Source organism: Chlorocebus sabaeus, chromosome 27, assembly GCF_047675955.1.
Source record: "Chlorocebus sabaeus isolate Y175 chromosome 27, mChlSab1.0.hap1, whole genome shotgun sequence".
Taxonomy (NCBI): domain Eukaryota; kingdom Metazoa; phylum Chordata; class Mammalia; order Primates; family Cercopithecidae; genus Chlorocebus; species Chlorocebus sabaeus.
In genome coordinates, this window is record NC_132930.1 from 35,381,921 (window position 1) to 35,406,260 (window position 24,340).

General features: G+C 41.3%; 1 protein-coding gene across 6 annotated transcripts in view; it reads right to left on the reverse strand.

Moving 5' to 3' along the window:
• Positions 1-24,340, reverse strand: part of CC2D2A (coiled-coil and C2 domain containing 2A) — a 136,036-nt gene that overhangs the window by 37,214 nt on the left and 74,482 nt on the right. For all 6 annotated transcript variants that reach the window (XM_073012501.1, XM_038008690.2, XM_038008691.2 and 3 more), the window contains 8 exons: positions 23,574-23,751; positions 14,870-15,026; positions 12,553-12,700; positions 10,651-10,789; positions 8,349-8,552; positions 6,505-6,597; positions 5,101-5,192; positions 2,208-2,375 (listed from right to left, as the gene is read on the reverse strand). In XM_073012501.1, coding sequence (XP_072868602.1) covers positions 2,208-2,375; positions 5,101-5,192; positions 6,505-6,597; positions 8,349-8,552; positions 10,651-10,789; positions 12,553-12,700; positions 14,870-15,026; positions 23,574-23,751 — 1,179 coding nt within the window. The remainder of the gene's footprint in view (positions 1-2,207; positions 2,376-5,100; positions 5,193-6,504; positions 6,598-8,348; positions 8,553-10,650; positions 10,790-12,552; positions 12,701-14,869; positions 15,027-23,573; positions 23,752-24,340) is intronic.

Genomic DNA, 24,340 nt, shown 5'->3' on the forward strand with positions numbered 1-24,340 from the left:
AAACAAAAAAACCCTATGTGGATGAATGCAAAGGTAAAGGGTGAAGACTTGGGCAGGTTTAATGGAACAGTTGATGTCTGAGCTGTCTCGATCCATCTGCATTGAATGTGTAGCATGTAGGATCAACTGTGCTCCCTTAATTTAGTTGAATGGAATGATTTAACACTTTAAAAAATAGTCTATGGAGGTGAAAACTACAAGAAGCACCTCTATGTTCTTTAAAAAATAGTTTTTCACCCCAGTTGAGCTTTGAGGCAATCAGGGTGAAAGGGTAGGCTGTGAGCTCAGGAAAGCAATGCCACAGCAGATTCAAGAGCTTATATGGGCATTTACAAGTAACAAAGCATTAGGAATAGTTGATGATGGTAGATGCTTTCTAATAGGTTAAAGACTTAAAAAAAAAAAAAAAAGACACACACACACACACACAAATATGTAGGGGCCGGGCGCAGTGGCTTATGCCTACAGTCCCAGCACTTTGGGAGGTACAGGCAGGAGGATCACTTGAGACCAGGAGTCCAAGACCAGCCTGGGCAAAAGTGGGACATGCTGTCTCTACAAAAAATAAAAAATTAGCCTGGCATGGTGGGGCACACCTGTAGTCCCAACTACTTGGGAAACTGAGATGGGACGATCCCTTGAGCCCAGGAGGTCCAGGCTGCAGTGAGCTGTGATAGCACCACTGTATTCAGCCTGGGCAACAGAGTGAGACCCTGTTTCAAAATTAAAAATGTAAGGCAAAATAATAGGGTGAGAGGAAGAGGAGAGACAGAACTAAATTAAATGGTAAGAACCTAGGGAGAAAAGACGGCAAGGGCTGGAACAGTGCTCCTCCAAGGAAACAGGTAGGGCTGAATGACCTTAGCCAAGTCACTTATACTCTCTTTACTTCCATTTCCCCTTTTGTGAAATGGAGATAGTAGTAGCAGTAACAGTTAAATGAAATCTTTTTTTTTGTTGTTGAGACGGAGTCTCACTCTGTTGCCCAGGGTGGAGTACAGTGGCGCAGTTTCCGCTCACCACAAGCTCTGCCCCCCAGGTTCATGCCATTCTCCTGCCTCAGCCTCCCCAGTAGCTGGGACTACAAGCGCTCACCAACACGCCCGGCTAATTTTTTTGTATTTTTAGTAGAGATGGGGTTTCACCGTGTTCACCAGGATGGTCTCGATCTCCTGATCTTGTGATCCGCCCACCTTGGCCTCCCAAAGTGCTGGGATTACAGGCATGAGCCACCGCACCTGGCCTCAAAATGAAATATTACGTGTAAACCTGCCTACCATGGTGCTTGAAACATGGTGAATCCATGTTAAGTGCTACTTTCTCCCATTACACTGGTAAGGGCACCACCAAAAAGAAGTTTCAGGCCAGGTGCATTGGCTCACACCAGTAATCCCAGCACTTTGGGAGGCTGAGGCAGGAGGATCGCTTGAGGCCAGGAGTTCCAGACCAGCCTGGGCAACATAGCAGGACCCTGTCTCTACAAAAAAAAAAGTAGTTTTAATTTTTGGTCCTTCTCTGTTTCCTCAGACTCATCTTCCCTATGGCTGAAGGCTCCTTGTTGTCCCTGGTGTAGTAAATTCTAGTAGTCATAACACATTACTCAGAACAGATGAAAGGGAAGCCACATTTTTATGTTCACAGCACACATGTTTCAGAGCCTTGGATAGACACCTTCTGTGACTCTCCCCAGCTCATATCCACTTCTCTGAGATCTGTTCCTGTCTTTGAGGCTGGTGCTTCTGACCCTGTCTCTCTGGCTATCGGCGATTAGACCATGGATCAACACCTGACCAAGTTAGCGCCTTCAGATTTCTCTGGAGAAAATGACGCTTAGTTGGTGGTACTCTGGCTGCATGGGCCACTTCCATCACATGGAGAAAAATGAAGCAAACTCAGAGTGAGGCAAGTGAGAGGCCATGGGGCCCCAGGAGAACTATCTTATCCCTGTAGTCTACCATGTATTTCAGCTATACCTCTTGTCCTTGTCCTGAGTTATTCGAGATGTTCCTAATAAATCCCCCCTGTAGCCTGAATTGACAGAATCAACTCTATTACTTGCAAACACTAGGGCCTTGGCTTTGCAATGACCCTCAGCCCCCTGCTGAACAATAACCATGTTAAGAATGAGAGTGAGTATGCTGTAAAGGAGTGATTGACTTGGCTGGGATGCTGCACACTGCATCTCGGGCTGTTGGGAGGGCTCTCACCTCACTGCCGGCTTCCTCACTGGAATATCGTAAGCTCGGACAATGTTCACCAGCAGCTTTATGTCTCCATCAGACAGGTTTTGGGCTGTCACCTTCTTCCGACCTTTTCTCCTTGGCCGCAGTGGTCGCTTTTGTTCTGCCAGCTTGAAAAGGCTTAGGCCCAAAATGCTAATGATTACAGAACAGGATCAGGACTCTAAGAAAAAGAAAGGTCTGCAAAATTATGAGACAACTTCCTGAACTCTGCCCCACGGTCCTGCACAGGCCCCTGAAAAACTCTTTGTCCTTTGAAGGTGGGTGGAAATAGTCTAGAAATTCTCCCAAATGGGAGAGATCCTACTGCATGGATTGTTAAAACTTACTCTAGCTGCTGCTTATCCGAGGAAAAAAAGCCATGCTCTGGCCCCTATGTTTCCTGCCTAATCTCTAACTTGCTCACCCACCAGTTCCTCAAACATGCCTATGGTCTCCCACCCTTCACATTTGCTTGGGCCAGTCCTGCAGAGGGAATGCCTCCCTGCATCTTCCTTGTCTGCCTAGTTGGTTGCAGTTTTACCCATCCCTTGGGGCCAGTGTCTTCACCTCCCCCAGAGACTCAGCTACACTGGCTAGAAGGGTTACTCTCTCTTTCAAACCCCTTGATCTCCTATTAGCCTGCTCTCTTCACATGGCAGTGGGTGTGTACGGCTGCTTAGGCAGTTGCTGGGTTATCTCTTTCTCTCTGGAGTTAGAACTGGGTGTGAATCCTGGCTCCACTCTTTGCCCTTGGGCAAATTATTTCACCTCTTTAAGTCTCTGTTTCATCATCTGTAAAATGTGGATAATGATACCTACTTCTTTAGGTTGTTGAAAGGATTGAAGAAGAAAGTGTGTGCAAAGCACCCTGACACTGGTCTAGCGTTTAGTAGATGTCCTAAAATGGTAACTATTGGGTTGAGGCCAGTGATTTAGGTGGAGGAAGAGGAGGAGGTATAGGGAGGAGGAAGTGGGTAGGGGAGAAGCAAGAGGCTCCTTCTCTCATGTCTCTACCTTTCACGGAGATGATATGCAAGAAACACTTCCTGGAAGATGAAAGCAACAGAGTCAGTGAATCATAGGAGAAAGGTTCATGGACCAAATAAATTCTGACCCAGAAACTAAACAGAAACAAAGATGTGACTTTGTATCTGGAAGCTGATGTTAATGGCTGTGTGAAACAAAGAACAAAGCCAGCTCTGCAGAGCTGGCCACAGGCTACAATGCACATGGTTCTCTGCTTCCTTCCTGAGAATCAGAGCTGGCTAAGTGACCTCTTGACTGGAGCCCCTCTTTGCAAGAGGCACATGCCAGCTGAGGCTGAGGTCCCTGTAGCTCCTGTCTAGGCACTGCTGACAGCTCCTATAAGGAATCCCAAGGAAGTTCCAGGATTCCAGGAGCTGTTGTTCCTGTTTGTTCTCCAAGGTTTTGCACAGAATAGCTACCATTTATAAGCACCTCCTATGTATTGAGAAGAGTGCTGGGTGCCTTACATATAACATTTCTAATGTTTACACATATGATATTTACCCCATATTTCAGATGAAGAAATTAGAGGCTACGAGAGGTGTTATGATTTGCTGAAGGTTCCTTAGTAGTAGGAGGGAGAGCAGGGTTCAAACTCAGGTCACTGTGACTACACAGCTCATGTTTTTAATCACTCTGCCAGGACACCTACCTAACCCAAACTAGGGGGCCTCAGAGACAGAACTTTGTTAGAGGTCCTAACGTGGCAACACTTCCACTGTCAATGCTTCCTCCCTCCCCCGGAGGTAAGTCCTCCCTGAGACTTTGATGTCTCCATAGCAGTCAGCATGGGAGCACCATGTCAGCCAGGACCATCAAATACAGAAACATCTTAAAGCCAAGAAGGAACTGAAATTAAAAGAAGAAAGAACATACCCTGAGCCTTCAGAACTTAATGCAGAAAGTAAAGCAGAAAAAAAGGAAAAGAAAAAAAAAACAATATGAAAAATCATTGTCTATTCTAAGTGTAATTTTCATGACTTTGAAAACATTCAGTGACTGGACTGTGGGCCTGGAATAGAGAGAGAGGTTTTGCATGGATTTATGTGGGTATAGCCTCCTTTCTATATGTGGACAGGGGCTGCTATGGATAGCACATTTTTTTTTTTTGTCTCATTCCCAACTTGATGGTGGAGAGAAAGTACGTGCATAGAAAAAACCTTTTTAGGAGACCAAGAGACTTAATCACAGAAAAGGTCATGTGGCCTGCACAAGACCACCAGTACAGGAAATTATCTTTCATCTTTTCTGTATCCACACCCCTAGTTGAAGCCATATGACAGTTATCCAAACTAATGAGTCAATCAAGCAAATACAGTCAATTCCCAATATCTATGTGAATATCAGATCTTCCCTGCTGTTCTACACTCTCACCAAGCACATGCACCAGCTCTCTGCCCGTCAGCTGCGGTGCTAAAACCAGGTTTCCTCATGTACCCCAGAAGCTTGTGGGTGGGGTTTCAGCCACCTCTACTGCCATGTGACAGGAGAGAAAGGGAATGTCTGGCACTGGGAGACTAGGAAGATAGGAGAAGTACTTGCAGGAGGGAAATGCTGTCAGGTTTAGTTCAATGGGAATGAGAAAATGGCAAAGGCTAATGAAGTTGATTTGGAAGTAGGGGAGGTGAGATGGGCTTTATTGGAATGTGATGGGAGAGGCCCTAGGAAGACTTGTTCTAATAGAAATTCCTCAACTAATGTCATCATCAGGTATTAACCAGGTTTAACCAGGTTTAACACATTATTCCTGGCCCAAATGCATACCATATAATGATTTTTAAAAATCTTTCATACAATAAGAGTACAAATAATTTTTATAAGAAGTGATAATAATGGCTTTGATTATTTTTACCTGATATTGGGAACTTCTTCTTCTACTATCATATCAGCAAGAAGAAAATACTGTTTTGCGATTAAGAAACGATTTATCACTGATTCTCTAACCTGGGGAAAGAAATCAGCTTATTTAAAATGTTCTTATTATTTAAACTTCATAGTTCACTCTCCACACTCCAAGTTTTTACCCTAATGTCATCTCAGTGTCCCCCCGACCCTCCAGCCCAACTGTTACTTTCCTCTGCAATGCTGGTCTCCTCTTGCTGTAAACCCTCTAGCTTTCTGTACTAGACTGTAAGCTCCCTAAAGTCAGGGGTTTTCCTGTTTTGCTTATTGCAATATTGGAGTTCCTGGTAAAGTTCCTGGCATATAAGATGGCAAAATTTTGCTGAATTAATGAATTAACCATTACAAAAAATAGGGCCAGTCTCAAAATACACATACTTAAGAACTGATTCTTAAGTTATTCCCTTATTCAGAATGATTCACTTCCTAATTCCAGAGGACCTCTGGCTGGGTACGGTGGCTTACACCTGTAATCCCAGCACTTTGAAAGGCCCAGGCGAGTGGATTGCTTGAGCTCAGGAGTTTGAGACTAGCCTGGGGCACATGGTGAAACCCCATCTCTACAAAAAATATAAAAATTAGCCAGGCATGGTAGTGTGCACCTGTAGTCCTGGGTACTCAAGAGGCTGAGGTGGGAGGATGGCTTGAGCCCAGGAGGTGGAGGTTAGAGTGAGCTGAGATCACACTACTGACTGCACTTCAGCTTGGGCGACAGAGCCAGCCAGCCCCCTGTCTCAAATATATAAAAATAAAAATAAATAAATAACCTCTTAAATAGGTTTTTTATATGTCCTTTTTTTTTTTTTTTTTTTTTTTTTTAAAAATAATACATGAAGCCACAGGGTACACACACACTGGATAGGGAAAATGCACTGTAGTCACTGTGGCATTTGTGGCAAGTTAAGGTTATTGAAGGAAGGAAGGAAAGAAGGAAACAAAGGAAAAAGGACAAATGAAAAGATGTTTCAGCTTTAATTTTTAGTTTTCTAGTGCATAAGGGCAGTTAGTATATGGTTTAAAAACTTTTGTTTTTTTCTGATTACGAAGGTAATCATTGTAACGCAATGCAACATTCAAATATTAGAAAAAACATGACTTAGAAATTGAATCCCTTGTAATTATGCCCCATTAAAAGATAACCGCTGATAATAAACCAGAACATAACCTAGTGGTTTCATATATTTGAAAGGTGATGATAGTTGTCAATCAATTGTATATTTGTATTTATGAGGAAATTTATGCCAGCTAAGTGGCTTGCATAAGCTCACACAGATATTTATGAGTAGAGGACTTTCTACCTTAGGATGCTGGCTCTTTTCTCCCTATGAAGACAGTTTTATATGATTTTTCTTACCTGCTGGAGGTACTTGGCTACTATGGCCCTATGGGTGTCTATGTGTTCCTTGGTTTCAATTACACTTCTGTCTCGTAACCGTTTCTCATAGTCCTAAAATTAAAAAGAGGCAATGATTTTAAAGCACTCTCTGGTGCTTTTTTTAAGATCAGGGAATTATTTATCACATATGATTTAAGTTATAAATTGTGGTTCTACAACATGGCACATGTATACATATGTAACAAACCTGCACATTGTGCATATGTACCCTAGAACTTAAAGTATAATAAAAATAAATAAATAAATAAATAAATTGTGGTTCTAAATATTTCTTCCACCTTCTTTCTAACTTTTGGTTCAGAATTGGTCTTTGATACAGTAACCAGGATTCTGAGACAGGTAAGCTGAAATGCCTTACTAGTAGAAGAGAATTCTGTACAGTAGTTACAAGTTAAAATGTTAAGTCAGGAAGAAATAGATGCCACAGAGAAGCTCTTCCAAGCAACTTAGGCAAAGCCCCTGCTTAAGTTTTGCCTTTTCTATTTTAAGTAAAGTTTCAGTTAAAATATTACCATAATCATATAACATCTGGCTGTAGCTGAGTCAGGTCATCTGCTTGGAGGAGAGTGATGCATACATTTGGCTTTGTCTGCTCAGGCTTCTCCCCTTTTCTGTCAATAAAATTATGTGTGCGCCCTGGGAACTGCTATGTTCTCCTCCAATCCCACTCTCTGGTCACAGTGGAATGCCTGGTCGTGGTACCTAACTAAGGCTCGGAGGACACATCTCTGCTGGCTGAAGATACTAGATGTGAACTTGTATGATGTTGGTGAACTTGTATGATGTTGTGAACTTGTTGATGTTGTGGCCAAGTAGAGAAAACCTGTCTGCAAATGATGCCAACACCTCAGAGAAGCTGAGAGAGGATGGAGAAGGTTCCTGGCAGCAGGCCAGGCACAGATGCACTCATGCCATTCACACGTTTTTAGATATTTAATGCTATTTTGAGATTTCATCATCCAGTAAACTCCCCTTCGTACCTAAGGTAGTTCAAAATCGGCTTTTATCTCCTGTGATCAAAGTCCAAACTAATACAGAGAAGAACCAAATAACCAAGCGTATTATTCAAGAATAGTTTTGGCATGAAAAATCTTCGTGGTACTAATTCCTGATGGCTCTCCATTTACCTTGTTAAGTATTAATAAAAGTGCATGTGTCTACAGTTCATGAAAAGCAGGAAAAAAGGAAAAAAAAGTGCATGTGTCTGGTTTCACTGGCCTGCCCCACCTACACGGGCCTGTTACCTGCAATTCCTCAAAGGCTCCTCCGCCCCACGCCGGGAGATGTGATCTGCCCTCCTCTGAGTCTTTGTTCCTCCTGCTGCGCTTGACCAGGATGGATGTCCAGCCCTGTTCCTTTACCTCCTTCCTGCCCCACCCACCCCATGGCTGTTCAGATCCTATCCCTCTAGTTTTCCCTGTAGTGCTTTACCAGTGTGCTGACTACACGACACTTAGTAAATACTGCATTAAAATGGAATTGAATTCCTAAGGCATTCAAATATTATTAGCCATATTAACCCCTAAGATATTTTTCAACCCTACAATTCTAATTGTACGCAGTTCAGTTGACTCAGAATCCTGGTTACTGATTAGTTTATATATCATTATATTGAGGCAGAGAGATTATTTAAATGGTGAATTCAAGAAAAACATAGAAAGGTTATGTATAAAAGTGCAATAAAAGAGAAACCGCTATTGCTAGTGACAACATAACAAAAACAAAATACGTATACAGTAGTATACCTAACAGCACAGCAGGTACTTTATTATTTTATTAACCCCTCTATGGCAATTTCTTACCTGGAATACCTTTTCCATAATTTCTCGGTCATAGACTGGAACTTGCTTATAATTTCGGAATTCCGGCACCTCTTGGCTTCTAAGACGAAGAAGCCTAAATCGTTTGGATCTATGTAATTCTCGATCTGAAACAAAGTTAAATTCCTGTTGCAGCTGCTCCAGTCTAAAGAAATCAGGGACATAGGATTCACCACTGGTAGCAACCTATAAAAAACGGAAAATGCAAAATTCCAGATGACAGTCAGATCTCATCCAAAGAAACTTGGCACTGAGTGTCAAGGAACATTTAAAAGTTTTAGATTAACAGACTTGAAAGAAAAAATACTTTAAAATATAGTAATAATGAGTCACATGCTATTATATTCATTTAGTAGCTGTGAACAATACCACAAATCATTTTTCCAAACAATAAAAATTAGGTTTCACTTTTGGTGTTCATGCTTCCCTAGCAGTGTTATTATGCAAATATACAGACTGAAAAAGAAGAGACTTGTGCCAGACTGCAGTGTATTACTAGGTGCCTACTAGAAATAAGATTACTCATATACATATTGTATATAAAATCAAATATATGACTTTTTAATGTCATGCACATATGCAGATAAAGGCCTCAGGGGCAGCTGGTCAGCTTTACTTGGCTCCACAGCCATGCTTTCCTGTCTCTGAAGAGCACCTCACAGCCTTGGTCATTGAGAAAAGTGAGCCAGAGATGGATCCAGGCTAGACAGCCTCCAAGGCCCCTGTGCATTGTTTCAAGATGGCCAGGTCCAACACCTCTGAGAAGCTGAGCAGATGGGGACTGCACCTCACCCAGGTGCTGCCCGCCTGTCTGCTTGGTGCTTTGCTGGCTGTAACCTGCTGAGCAGAGGGAAAGCCAGTGCCCCAAGATGTGCTGGGGCCTTGCATGGGAAAGGCAGTTCTGCTGTGAAAATCCTGGTTCATAACAAGAGACCAGTCAAGAAGGCAATCTCTGTTTTGTTCTTTGATGGGAAAACATATAGTTAAAAAGAAAATAATGAAAGTGATGTGTCTATTGATATGTGATTTGAAAACTTTACATGGAATAGACTACATTTTAGGTAATAATGACCCAATCTTCCTAATATTTCTATTAGGCACACTAAAGTGTATCATGTTGAAGGAGAGTTCATAAAGTTAAAAGTCAGAATAAACCAAGGTTTGTTACGGGACTTGGAAAAACTAGAACCAAAATGAAAATGTTCATACTGGCTACAATTATCCTATTGATAAACGCATATGAATAGCCACAAGGATGTGTTGCTAGGGCTACCCTCTGGATTACCTACTTGTTTATTATGGTTTTGTGTGAATAATGAAGTTGCCAATAAAACCAATTGTATATGATACCAAGAAAAATAAACTAATGTTTCAATTTATTCATAAATTCACTGAAGACAATTTTGAATATTATGGTAGATATGAGCAATTTATCTGGTAAATACTTAAGTGAAACCTAAATGGTAACCTAATTAATCAACAAGAAAACAAAACAAATTTTTCTTAAAATGCCCCATCAGTGCTTTAAGTTATGATGAAGAAAGCAAGTGTCCTGAAATCAGATCAACTTATTAGCCATGTGACCTTGAGCAAATAACGCTGAGTTTCTGAACTCAGCTTCCTCTCTGTAGAAGGGAAAATAAAACCTTTAGGAGTTTTACAGAGGTTAGAGGTAGGAGTGACAACAACAACAATATTTACTGCTCACGAATTGTGTGCTCAGATAAAGGGGTTTTGTTTGTTTGTTTGTTTTTGAGATGGGAGTCTCACTGTATTGCCCAGACTGGAGTGCAGTGGCAAGATCACAGCTTACTGAAGCCTCAACCTTGTGGACTCAATTGATCCTCCCACCTCAGCCTCCTTAGTAGCTGGGACTATAGGTGTGTGCCACCATGCCAAGCACATTTTTACATTTTTTGCAGAGATAGGGTTTCGCCATGTTGCTCAGTCTGGTTTCGAACTCTTGGGCTCAAGTGATCCTCCTGCCTTGGCCTCCCAAAGTGCTGGAATTACAGGCATGAGCCACCGTCCCTGGCCAACTTAAGTGTTTATATGCAGCTGTTCATTTCCTCATGACCACACTATGACAGCAGCACAGGGCTTAGAAGCACCAAATGCTTGCCTTGGTCCTGTAGCCAGGCAAGAAGCAGAGCTGGAATTCAAACTTGGCATTCAACCCAGCACCCATATTCTTAAACAGTATTTGCACAGGAGAAGACAGCGTAAAGGAAAATTGTGTAAAAGGCCAAGTCAAAAAATGGCATGTGTTCCTCCTGCTACATACCGAGATTAGCTGCATCAAAGGGGCATTGTTGGGGTCATTTGGATCGAGCTTAGACTCTGCTGCCCACTTGGCCAACTTTTTCATGTCCGTCAGTCCTGATGTGCCAATAGATGAGATGGCATCTGCTCTCTTCAAAGCACTGAAAAGAACAGTTGATTCCATGAGACTGACTTGATCACAAAACAGTTTGCATCAGGACCTCAAATTCTAGAGATAGCATCACTTAGGGAAGCTATTATCCTCCATGAGAGAAAATGTTATCAGGAAGAATTTTGTCATTTTTCTTTACTTGATGATGGGTATTAAACATATGATAAGGACAATAAATAAATAGGAATGGAAGGAATGCAACTATGACTAATTCCTACACTCTGTCCAGTGCATAAAAGTGCCCCTCAGTCCCTGGATTCTGGCAAGTAAAGAGGAGCCTCTGTATCTGGTGCTGGAAAACCATAAACCCTCATATCCCAGGCCACTGAGGCCCACTATAGCTGAGGACAAACCAAAAGAAAAAGAAACAAAACCAACTCTTTTTTTGAGACAGTCTTGCTCTGTCGGCTACGCTAGAGTGCAGTGGTGCAATTTCAACTCACTGCAACCTCCACTTCCTAGGTTCAAGTGATTCTCATGCCTCAGTCACCCAAGTAGCTGGGATTGCAGGCATGCGCGATCATGCCCAGCTAGTTTTTTTGTTGTTGTTGTTTCAGTAGAGATGGGGTTTTGCCATGTTGGCCAAGCTGGTCTCAGACTCCTGACCTCAAGTGATCTGCCTGCCTCGGCCTCCCAAAGTACTGGGATTATAGGTGTGGGCCACCATGCCCAGCCTAAAACCAACTGTTAAACAACCAACTTAAGCACCAGCTTTGGACACACGGAAATCAAAGGAAGCCATGGTCAGCAAGGTTGAGCTAGGGCTTTATTAATAGTCCTGCATATCTTGTTAATCACATTGTGTTTTACTTTCTATCCTGAGGAGTTGAAAGCTTTACTCCCCAGGAGATTTTTCTAGCACTAAACACAAGTGAAATGAATGCAGACTTCTTACATTCAAAGGCATAGTCAAGCCTCCACTGGAAGTGGCTTCTGACTTAGCATAGAGCAGCATCTCCTTGTGGTTTTTATCCCATGGACATGGGTGGTCATTATGGGGATGCAGAGGGCATCATGGGAACTAAACGAGCCCCGTTCTGTTTTTCCACAAGTTGAACATCACAGCCTGTGACATGGAAAGTGTCTTCTTGATGATTACAATGAATCTTTTTATTTTAGAGGTGAGGCAACTGAGGCCTGGAATGGTGAAATGATGGACTGTAGACACATTTACTGTGGAATGACAGAGAGAGGCTCTGACAGGGGAAGACCCAGGCCACGGGCTAATACAATCCAGGCTTCAGGGACAAGCATCAAACACAGGGAGGGGCCGGCCTAGGTTGAGGCCCAGAGTGCCTTTCTTCTATTCTGAGTAGAGACTCAAGGATCTAGCAATCAAGGGAGGAGACTGGAGAATGGGTACTTTCATGTAAATAGCAGTTCCTACACCAATCATCATTAGCAACAAACCTTTACTAAGGGCCAAATATATACAATTCTGTGATGCTGTGCACCTCCCCCATCTGTAAAATAGGGGAAAGAGAACCTCCTAGAGTTATTGTGAAGATTAAGTTCTTTTCACTGTATCTAATACTGATAAACATTTAATATTTGTTAGGTTATTTTAATTTTTTTGGACTAGCGGTTGTTATAAATTTTTTTTTTGTTTTTACCTTAAGAATTAAAAACTCTTAAAAATACTGGCACCTGACAATAAAGGCAAGAATATGATATTGCAAGCTTTCTTTCCCCTTCATTATCTTTAATGCTGACACTGACATTGCTCAGCAATTTACTCTCACCATGTATTACCTCCGAAATCCGATGTTCTGCTGTGACAGTGGAGGAATTAAAGGTATCCCGTTTTCTCCGATGGCCCACGCCACACTATGAGACACTTTCCCTGAGGTCATCAGAATCAGCTGGTTACTGCCATCAGCTTCAAATGAGAAGGGCACTCCTAGGGAAACACCAGATTAAACAGGATACTGTTTAGAAAGAGGGACTGAGCCTAGTCCTGGCAAGAAAGCAGATAGTAGACAAATGGAACATGGAGTGGGTGGGGGTGATGAAGATGGAGCACGTGATTCAAGCTGGTGTCACTGAATTTCTTCAGGTGATGATGCTGACAGCTGCTCAGCTCTGTCTCTGTTGGCAGAGAGTAGACGTTCTCATGACGCACTCTCGAGTACTTCACAGCTTTGTGACTTTGGACAAGTTAGTTAACTTCTCTGAGCCTTAGGTTTCAATGTATAAATTAGGGATACTAAATAGCACCTTCTTTGCAGAGTTATTTCAAAGACATTTGTTTACTTAGTCATTCAAAATACTTATTTGAGCTTCTACTTCATGCCAGGCACTATTGCAGGCACTGAAGATAGCGGTAAAGAAGCAAAACTGATAAGAATCCCTGTTCTAAAAACTGAGAAAGAAAAGAACTTCTGTTCTCATGGAGTGTATATATGAGTCAGGGAGAGAAGCAATACTAAGAGAAATGCTTAGTATGTTAGAGACTGTATGTAAGTATGTTAGTATACTAAGAGAAATACTTAGTATGTTAGAGACTAGTATGCAAGTGCTAAGGAGAAACAAATTAGGGAAGGTATATAGAAAATTTGTGCTTTGGAGAGTGGAGAGGGGATAAACTTTTAGATAGGGTGGCCAGGAAAGCCTCAATGAAGGTGACTTTTGAATAAATGGCTGAAGAAAATGAGGAAATAGAGGTAGAGGTGTATTATTTTGCGAAAAAGCATTACTGGCAGAAGGAACAAGTGCAAGCACCCTAAGATAGAAGTGAGGAACAGGAGTTAAATAAGTTAATATTTGCAAAGCACTTACACAATGCCTGGCAAATAGTGATCGCACAACACGTTAATTATTACTAAGCTATTGTAGCTACAGTAAAGTCTCATTGATTTGGCCTCTAATAATTGGAATTTAATGGTAAAAACACTCTGGGCAGTTATTTAATCAACTAAAGGAGAAGATTTTCAAGCACTAAATGAAGTAACTCTAGATCTTTCCTTCATATTGAACATCCTATCTTGATCTTCAAAATAACCTTATAAGACATTAAAGGAGTTATCAATAGATCCATTTTATAAATGAGGAAAATGATATGCAAAGAGGTTACATGACTACCAGAGTCTCACAGCTTGCCAATATCAGAGCTGGAACTAAAACCTAAGTCTCTAGACCTGAGGATTGGATTTGGCCTCAAGTAAATAATGCAAATAAAGTTCTAGATATAAGTCACAATAAAAAAAAATCAACAGATACATGAGGAAGCAAGCCACCATAAACAAGAGACAACAAAATCAGACCAGTAAGTAGATAGGTATTGGAATGATCAGATATCTAATATTTAAGAATATTTTAAAATATTTGAATAAATGAATGAATGAATGTATAAAAAGAAATGATTGAGAGTCTGAGGATAGGAAAAAAAGCTGTCAGAACTGATAACACTGATTGAGAAATAACTAAACATAATTTCCAGAGTTGAAATATACAGTAATTGGAAGGAAAAACAAAGGATTAGTTCCAATAATAAGAGACAGCCAAAAAGTGAATTCATGACTTGCAGGACAAATTTAAAGAAATGACATAGATTGTAGCAGTGAAAGAAAAAGACATCAAATGTAATAAAGAAAGGTTAAGAAACATGGAGGAAGGAGTGAGAAGATCCATCATATATCCAATCGGAATTATAGAAGGAGATGAGAGAATATTAATAAAAATCTCCCTATTATATTTATTTATTTCAAACTTTTTGAGCTTATGAACAACACTGTGATGTACATTTTTATGCACAAATCTTTGTTCTCATTTCAAATTATTTTCTTAGGAAAGATTCCTAGAAATAAAAGTAAGGCACCAAAGGTCATTTTCAAGGTTCTTAACTCACACTGCCAAACTACTTAGTAGTTGCATAGTTATATGCACTTACATTGTCACCAACAGTATATAAAAAGTAACTTGGCCAAAAGTTGCATAGCATTATTGTTTGAATGTGAATTTTTGATATCAATTTTACAATTCTCTGGTTGTCTGGGAAGTGAAATAGATATATACACATTCAAATCTGACAATGAAACAGTGAGCCATTGAAGATACTAGCTTTCCATACCACTTCCAACTCCCTCGTGGTCCAGTGTCACATGCTGATTACTGCTAAACTCCACTTCTTCAATAGAAGCCCTTCCAGTGACAACAGTAGTCTCAGGAATAGGCAGAAACACTTCAGCTAGCAAGGTGGGACTACTGTGTCCAATAGTTTCATAGACCTGAAAACCAGAGAAGAGAAATAGCCAATAAAAACAGCAATAGTGTGAGCTCACACTCACATAATCAGTCCATGTTGTTAGTATTTGTGCTGATCACTGTTCCAGCCCAAAGGACTTATCTCAGTGTGGAAAGTTGAGTTGTGTTACTATGGTTTCCATGGAGACAAGCTTACACCTGTTTGTGGTCAAGTTGTTGACACCCGGCTTTCTTGTCTGAACTAATCTTCTGGGTAGGGAGGTTAATCGAAGCAGCAGGCAAGGATAATTGTTTTTATTCCGAACCAATATACAGCTTACTAGGAGAATGGGCCTCCTCTTTTTCCAGGTTCAGGTTGTATTCAGATAGTAATGCCATCAGGAGGAATGGGTGGGACAGTAAGGACATGCCCCCAGATGGCTTATTATCTGTACCAATCTCCAAGTCAGTCAGAGAAGCTCTGTATGCAGAAGTACTCCAGAGTGTTACATTTTTAGTAAATCTATCAAGTTCTTCTCTTTCAGGCCTCATTTTATTTGTTAGCTGCTGAAACTCCAGATTTTTCTCAGACCTTCTCCTAGATGGAGCCAATTAGACCACCAACAGCTCTGCTACCGATCACTGTGGTGTGTCTCATTATGATGCTATCACCATGAGGAGAAGGGCCCCACTGCAGGGCAACCATGGTTTAAGAACACACAATCCAGCCTCAGTTGGACTCTTGGCTCCATTTGATCCCCTGTATTCTTGGTACACCTCACTTTTGTGACAATATGACATAATATTCCACAGTTCTCCTGGCTTCTTTCCTGTGTTTTATTCTTTCTCTACATGAGGTCTCTGTGACTGGTTTACATTTTTTGAAAAATGCTGATTTTGCTACTTTTATTTCTACTAATTAATCTTTATATTTTTCTTCTTATGTAATAGTCCCCCACTAGTCAATATTTTCCACTTACCAATTGAATGCACAAAGATGACACCATGGATCCTTTCCACCCACCCTCCCTTACAGGGCATATGATCTGAACTTTTTTTTTTTTTTTTGAGATGGAGTCTCACTCTGTCACCTAGGCTGGAGTGCAGTGCTGCGATCTTGGCTCACTGCAACCTCTGCTTCCTGGGTTCGAGCGGTTCTCCTGCCCCAGCCCCGCTAGTAGCTGGGATTACAGGCACCCACCACCACGCCTGGCTAATGTTTGTATTTTTAGTAGAGACAGGGTTTCACCATGTTGGCCAGACTGGTCTCGAACTCCTGACCTCAGGTGATCTGCCCTCCTTGGCTTCCCCATGTGCTGGGATTACAGGCATGAACCACTGCACCCAGCCTGATCTGAATTCTTGTCCAGGAGTGAGGATGAAGTGGTACCTGGCTACTATCCTGGCCTTGCTTTCCCCCGTATCCATCAGCTCACCTTTGCAAGATGACTGGCTGAGCATGGAGGGTCACTGGATCAAAGACAAAGGCAGAAATTGCACAGGTACTAAATTCAGGACCCCAGACTTAATTTTGCTGTGAGCTATTCTAATAGGCAGGAGTTCAGCAGGAAGCCCGTAAGTGGCACACTTAAAACACACTCTCCAAATTCATCTTTATCAGTTAAAAAGGTGATATTTTGATCTATACTAAAAAGTCTTTTATGGAAAATTTCAAACATATATAATGCAAGAATAATAATATACCACAGACCTGTCACCCCGTGCTTCAGTGATCACTATGTTATGACCATCTTATTTCATCTATACTCTCAGCCATTCCCTTCCTCTCCAGTATCTTGAATCTAGACATCATTTTATCTGTAAATATTTCAATATGTATCTGTAATAGATAATATTTTTAAAAAGCATAATTACAATACTGTTTTTATAATAATTCCTTAATAACCTCAACTATTAGTAAGTTTCAAATTCCCTTGTGAGCCTCAAAAAATTCTGTAACATTTTGTTTGAATCAGGATCAAAATGTATTCCATATGTTGTAATTGACTGATATGTTCCTCAAGCCTCTATTAATTTATAAGTGACCCCTCCTCTTTTAAAAAATTTTCTCTATATTTTTATTGGTTTACAACTCTGATGTGACAAGGAGTGTCATTTGTTGCTTGACCCAACACTCCTTAAGAGGCTATAATTCTATAATCTTACACAGCTTAAAGAACATGTAGTAGTTATCATTTATTGCAGTGGAGACCTTGGTTTGACCTCTTAAATTACAAGCTCATTGGCATGAAGTCTTGTCCCAAGAAAATGATGTGTTTTCTTTAATTTTGTTTGAAATGAAAGAAACCACATTTTTTAAAAAAATTTTTTTGCCAGAATTAATCGAGACAAAAATTCATTGAGATTTCCTTTTGTAGGAAGCACAGGGACTTAAGGGGCTTTCAGTGTGGTACCCTGTTTAATCTTCACCACAATCCTATGAAAGGCTATGAAAGGTGGCTTTTATTCCTCATGGGTGTTCCCTGGGCTAGTCACCATGCCTAGTGATGACCAATAAAACATAAGTGATCACATAAAGGGTGTTTCTGAGGACATCGGTGGAAGGCGGCTTATTCCTAGTTTCTGGAGCCACATTCCTAGCTGGTGTCTAGAGAGGAACTGAATGGGGGCTCTTGGTGCCAAGTCTGTAGGCAGAGGCAATCATGGACTCTAGGGGAATGGAGGGTTTGCTAGTTGGTGTTACTGTCTTAGGAGATAAGTATCAGATTTTTTTAATGAGAAAAAAATGGATTCCGTCTGACAAAGCCAAAAAAAATCCAGAATTTCCCCAATCTTTATTTCCTACTCTCTTAAGATAGCAGAAGTTATTTTATTTATTTCTATTTTATATTTTTTTGGAGATGGAGTTTTACTCTTGTTACCTAGGCTGGAGTGCAATGGAGCAATCTCGGCTCACAGCAACCTCCGTCTCCCGGGTTCAAGTGATTATCCTGCCTCAGCCTCCCGAGTAGCTGGGATTACAGGCATGCACCACCACGCCTGGCTAATTTTCTATTTTTAATAGAGACGCGGTTTCTCCATGTTGGCCAGGGTGGTCTCGAACTCCCAACCTCAGGTGACCCACCCGCCACACCGTCCCAAAGTGCTGGGATTACAGGCATGAGCCACTGCACCTGGCCCAGAAGTTCTTTTAAATGCTAGCAAGAAATGCTATTTTTAAAAATTAGGAAATGGGTACTTTGGGCTTTAAGTAGGCATTTATAAGTAGATCTCTCTATAATTTAGTTTCATTTTTGTTTTCTCTCAGTAGTGCTGAGGGTTCTCAGTCTCAGCATTATTGACATTCTGGGCCAGGTAATTCTTTGTTGTTGTGAGTTGTATGCTGTAGGATGCTTAGCAGCACCCCGGCCTCTCACTCATATGTGGGAGCTTAAAAAGCTGATCTTATGTAGGAGAAGAGTAGAATGATGGTTATCAAAGGCTGAGAAGGGAGAAGGGAGAGGAGGAGGATAAAGAGAGGTTCATTAATGGTATAGAAATATAGTTAGAAGGAATAAGTTCTAGTGTTTGATAGCACAGTAGGGTTACTATAGTTAACAATAATTTACTGTATGTTTCCAAATAGCTAGAAGAAAAGATTTAAAATGTTTGCAACACAAAGTTTGAGGTAATAGATATTCTAAATACCCTGATTTGATCATTATACATTCTATGTATGTATCAAAATACCACATGTACCCCATAAATACATACAATTATTATGTATCAATAAAAAAGTTTTTAAAAATCACAGAATATTGTAAAGGAACAAAAGAAAAGTAATCACATGTTTTGTTTTTTCCATCTAAAATGATAGCATGGAATCAGCATGTTTTTTCCCTGCAGACGTTTCTATACCTGTTTTGTCAGAGAAATAAAGCAAGGAATTTTTTTTTTTTTAATGGGAATTCTCCCATTTAGTATCCGTGGTTTTCTTCAGGATAACACGAGATAACATGTAAATATTGTGGTCATGCAGTAGACACTTAGTAAGCATTATTTCCTAGAGATTTCCCAGTTTCACAGGCCCTGTCTCATTCAAGCCCTCATTGTCTTACAGATGACCACACCTGTCTTCTTGCCTCATGTAACCTGTCCTCCCTGCAGCCGCCACCTGGCTTCCTACAGGCCCTCAACCACCTGACCTTTCCAACTGCACACAGCAGGGCTTTCTGGGATCAGCAATCTGACTTGCTATCATCCAGTTTAAAAGCATGGCAAGTAAGATGTATGTGAAAACATCTGTTTTGGACTTGGGTCCATAAAGAACCAACAGCAACCACAAAAGTGAGGTAGGCGAGGGTAAACAAGGACAGTTCTCCAGATATGACTGTTATTCCCCCTCTGATAGAGGAGTTATTCCTCAGATCAGCCAGAGAAATTAGGAAAGGCCCTGAGAAGAGAAAGTCAAGCCATCACCAAGTAGGTTAAAAGGAGAATTTCCCTATCTCAATCCACATGCCAGGAGTATAAACGATTAACAGGATTGACTAATAAGGAAATATGATAATGTTAAAAAATGTAAAAGGCACCCAGCAATATTACACCACTGTTGCTAGTTGTTTTGGTGTTGAGAAGATGAATGTAGGATAAAGTTACATATGTGAATGACACAAAAATGAAGGCAAAGCTTTTTAAATTTCTAAGCCAAATTTCATTTATAAAACCCTACACATTTATTTTGGAAAGGCCTCCAAAGCCAAGATTTTCAAGACCTTTCTGGAAGGACTGTGGCCTGGCTCCAACTTCTCTGTCCCGTGAAGTCCAATCTCATCCTTCTCTTGGGGCCAACTGTTTGTTTGTTTGTTTGTTTGTTTTTGAGACAGGGTCTCACCCTGTCTCCCAGGCTGGAGTGCAGTGGCGTGATCACGGCTTATTGCAGCCTCAAACTCCCAGGCTTAAGCAATCCTCTTGCCTCAGCCTCCTAAGTAGCTGGGACTAGAGGTATGCACCACCATGCCCAGCTAATTTTTAAAAATTTTTGTAGAGATGGGGTCTCACTATGTTGCAAAGGCTGGTCTCAAACTTTGGGTCTTTTAGTTTAAAGTAAGACTTTTAGTTTAAAGTAAGACTTACTGCACACAAAACATTGTCTAAGCTAAGAATAAAACTTGACTGAGAAAGTAAAGAAAGTAAAGAAACGCAAACTCCAGAAGCACACTTGCTGTTCCTCTGTCACCTGCCCTGAATAGAGGAGGAGCTGCAGGGGCCCACAGGAGTCCCTCCCTTTCTACAGGCATCAATAGTGAAGATGTCAGTATTCAGAGTTCTGCCTCCTAGTTTGACATCCATCATCAATTCATCCTCCCTGTTCCTCCCCTACAAAGGAAAAGATGATATCAGGAAGACCAAGATTAACATGAGAAGACCAGATAGAGCGCTAGAAGGGAGAGCAGAAGACAGTAATGAGGCAGGCAGGAAGGAGAGGAAGTGGGCCAGGAGACACCCACTGGCAGAGTCAGAAAGAAGGGAGAGAAGGCGAGAAGGCCTCCCCTCCTGCAGGTGCCCAGCCATGCCTCCACTGATGGGTGAGAGCTCAGACTACCTAGGCAGCCTGTGAAACACACTCCCACTATGGGCACTTCTGAATGTTCTGAATTACTTTAGAGGGAGAGACTATCTTCTGTCTCACACAGCACGACAGTATTTTACTTCACATGTATTGTAAAATGTAAATAAAGTCTCCAGTACTATCTCCTGCTTATTGCCTTAAATATTAGCTTGCTGTGGATGTTATAGTCAAAATAATTTTTGAAAAACCAATGTGACAATACTATGAAATAAATTTTTAAACCAAAAAGCAAAGTTATCCAGAATATTATCCAGAATATATTCATAGGCAATACGCGACCAAGTGTTCCAGGCCATCAGCCTCAGCAGAAGCTCCAGAGGAGATGGAATAGAGAGTCAACGTGGACCCCACAGGGAGGGCAGGGACCTCACAGGGGCTCTGTCCAGCGACCACGTATCTGAAGGCTGCCCCAGCTCTCTAGTGCAGAGTTGGGCAACTCTCTACTTTTACATTCAGACAAAATCACCTCATTTCATTCTCTTGTGTTCATTCAGAGTTATACATCAAGGAAGAAGTAAACATTAATAGAAATTATTTTCCCCTGTTTGATATTCAGAAAGGGAATTTCCAGGCTTAAGAAAATCTCAGGTTTTCACCAAACCTCCAACTCCAATCCCCTTTCTAAAACCATTTTATACTTGCTTTCTCCTCTCACCCATATTGTGTTTAAGTTAGCAGCCAAAAATTTTGGTTTTTTTTCAAGTTTCAGAATACACAGACATTAAAAAAAATTAGATGGCATTTTAAAGAGTTATAAGAGTGACAAGACTAAACCAAATTCTAAAGTTCTAAAATTTCAAGAAAAAAATTTCAGCTGTGCAGATATCAATCCTGTTATCAATACAGCAAAGGAATTTTGCTTGAGTCTTGATGCTTGGCGCTTTGTAAATGAGGACCACCCTGCCCTCACCCACCCCCAGATCACAGATTAAAAGGTACAGGACAAAACTGCCACAGGCTCTGGAGGAATTCTAAGCCAAGGCGGTTGACCTTGGGTGTCCAGTGCCAGCCCTTTCAGGTTCTGCCTCCCATTTCTTGGCACCACCTCCTCTCTTTCCATGCAGTTCAGTGCTTCCTTCCCACTGTCAAAAGAACACATCCCAGCTGTTGCGAATGTCCTCTACAGATCGTAGAAGGTTTTTAACTACTGAGGTCTAGGCAGGGCTTGATATTCAAAATACTGAACTATACACAGTATTGAACCCACCTCCTGGGTTCATTAGAACAGCGGCTCACCACAGCTTGGGAACAGGACCCTCGAGGGACTGGCCTTGGTCAGCCACCCCCTTTAAATGGTCAATTGTGGGAAGGTCCAGGGAATGTTTGAAGTGGGGCTTATGTGGCCAGGATGGCATCTGGGAAGGTCAGGGCAGCAGCTATTTATCAGTTAGTACAGAAGTATGTAAATATTTTATTAATTATACAGCCGTGATGGTACCTGCAGACTTTGTCAGTTATACTCACTAGGAATAGGTAGTGGTTGCCTGAAGTACTGTATTGAGAAGAGTTCTAAAATTATATTCAGGCTCAGTGGGAAAACACAACAAAAATAGCACCATCAATTATTGCTTTCTGGTAAGGGTGGTAGAGGAGAGTGAGACATTTCTGCCTGAGTGAAGGATGAGGATCTGTGATTTCTGCCTGGGTGGTGGTGGGGAAACAAGGGCATGCATGCCACAAAGTTGCAATCCTTGTTAACAAGCCTGTTAGGATTATAAGAAAGACCTGTTAGCATTGTGGGAGAAGAGTCACCGAAAGAACAAGCAAGACTGAAGACACTATAATGGGTTAAATAGCATCCTCCACATATTGATGTCCACCCAGAAACTCAGAATGTGAACCTAATTTGGAAATGGGGTCTTTGCAGATGTCATTAGTTAAGGATGATGATAAGATCATATTAGATTAGGGTGGGCCCTAAATCCAGTAAGTGTGTTCTTATGAGTGACAAAAGAGGACCCACAGAGAGAGACACAGAGAAGGCTATGTGAAGATGGGAGCAGAGATTGGAGTTATGCTAACACAAACCAAGGAACTCTAAGTGCCAGGAGGAGCTGGGAGAGGCAGGGAATGATACTCCTCTAGAGCTTTTGGAGGGAGTATGGCCCTACTGACACCTCGATTTCAGACTTTAGGCCTCCAGAACTGTGAACCAACACATTTCTGTTGTTTTGAAGCCACCAAGTTAGTGGTTCCTTGTTATAGTTTAGTTTCCCCAGGAAACTAAAATAGACTCAAATAAATATGTTGCTAATGGTGGGATTTAGGCTAGTGGGAAGATTTATTAATTTGTGGGGGGAATCCTAGCACCTGTATCTTTCCAACATTATAACCTCCCATGATTGTGGCGTAATTGATTTCTCTGTTATATGACGCTAGAGTCCCTGTAGAGGGTGATATTGAAATATGTCTTCAATGAATGAGCTGGAGATCTCCCTGTGCCCCACCCCCTTCAGCAACCCTCTCCCATCTCAAGGCAGACACTCCAGAGCACTGTGGCCAGAGTTATTCTGCCAGCATTTTCAATAGGTGAGTTGGGGAACAGATCTCTTTCTTCTAAGACTTTAAGAACAGATGTGCCAAGGAAGAGGCTTGAGACTCTGTCAAGACGTATGTATAACCAATGGATGATTTAAAATCATCTCACACCTGTAATGAACAAAATATTATTGGGGCAGTAGCTATAATAATATTAATTATTATTACTATTGTTTTGAGACAGAGTCACACTCTGTTGCCCAGGCTGGAGTGCAGTGGCGTGATCTCAGCTCAATACAACCTCCACCTCCTGGGTTCAAGAGATTCTCCTGCTTCAGCCTCCCGAGTAACTGGGATTACAGGCGCCCGCCGCCACGCTTGGCTAATTTTTTTTTTTGTATTTACAGTACAGATGTGGTTTTTGCCATGTTGGCCAGGCTGGTCTCAAACTCCTGGCCTCAAGTGATCTGCCCACCTTGGCCTCCCAAAGTACAGGCATGAGCTGCAGTGCCTGGCCAGTGACTATAATTAAAATGTGTACCTGAAGTGTTAAACTCTCCGGCCAGTTGACTATTTGCAAATTGAAAATCTGTCCAAAGTGAACTCGGAAGTCTGCTCCTAGTGGCCGACTGACTGTCCTGGACACCTCCTTGTTGTTGAAGAGCACTTTTAAGTACACTGAGCGCTTCTTTACATCCTCCCTTCTCGAGACCTCCGCTCTGCAAAAGGAGACCATTCACAGTTGGAGTTAGTAATCATTTACTAAGATCACCAAAATATATGATAAATAAGAACTGAACAGAACAAGGCACACTGCAGGCAACTCTCCCAGTCATGTCAGCCCTCATTTAACCAGAAGAGCCACAGGTCTTGCAAAGTAACATGGAATTTATGGAGAAGCCATTAACAGACACTGAAAAGGGCACAGAGGATTTAAGAACTAGAGTCCATTCATTGTTGTGCTACAGTCTCCTCAGATTTTTCAAGCAAGCTTTACATTTGTGTCCCAAAGTTTTAAGTTCACATATTCCTTGTTAACTGGAATAAATTCAAGACATAGGGGATAATAACGATTTATATTTGGGTAAGAAGTTTTATTCTAAAAATACAGCAGCATATTGTAGCAGTTAGATCAAGTTCACTTTTCCGAGATACCAAGTTTTTCTCAGTGTTTTCAGACAGTAAGTGAATGTTCAATGGATGCAGAGTATTAATAAATGTTCCTTATTTTTAAAGATAATCTGACTCAGAAAGTTAAAAAAAAACCAACCTGCTGGGCGTGGTGGCTCACGCCTGTAATCCCAGCAC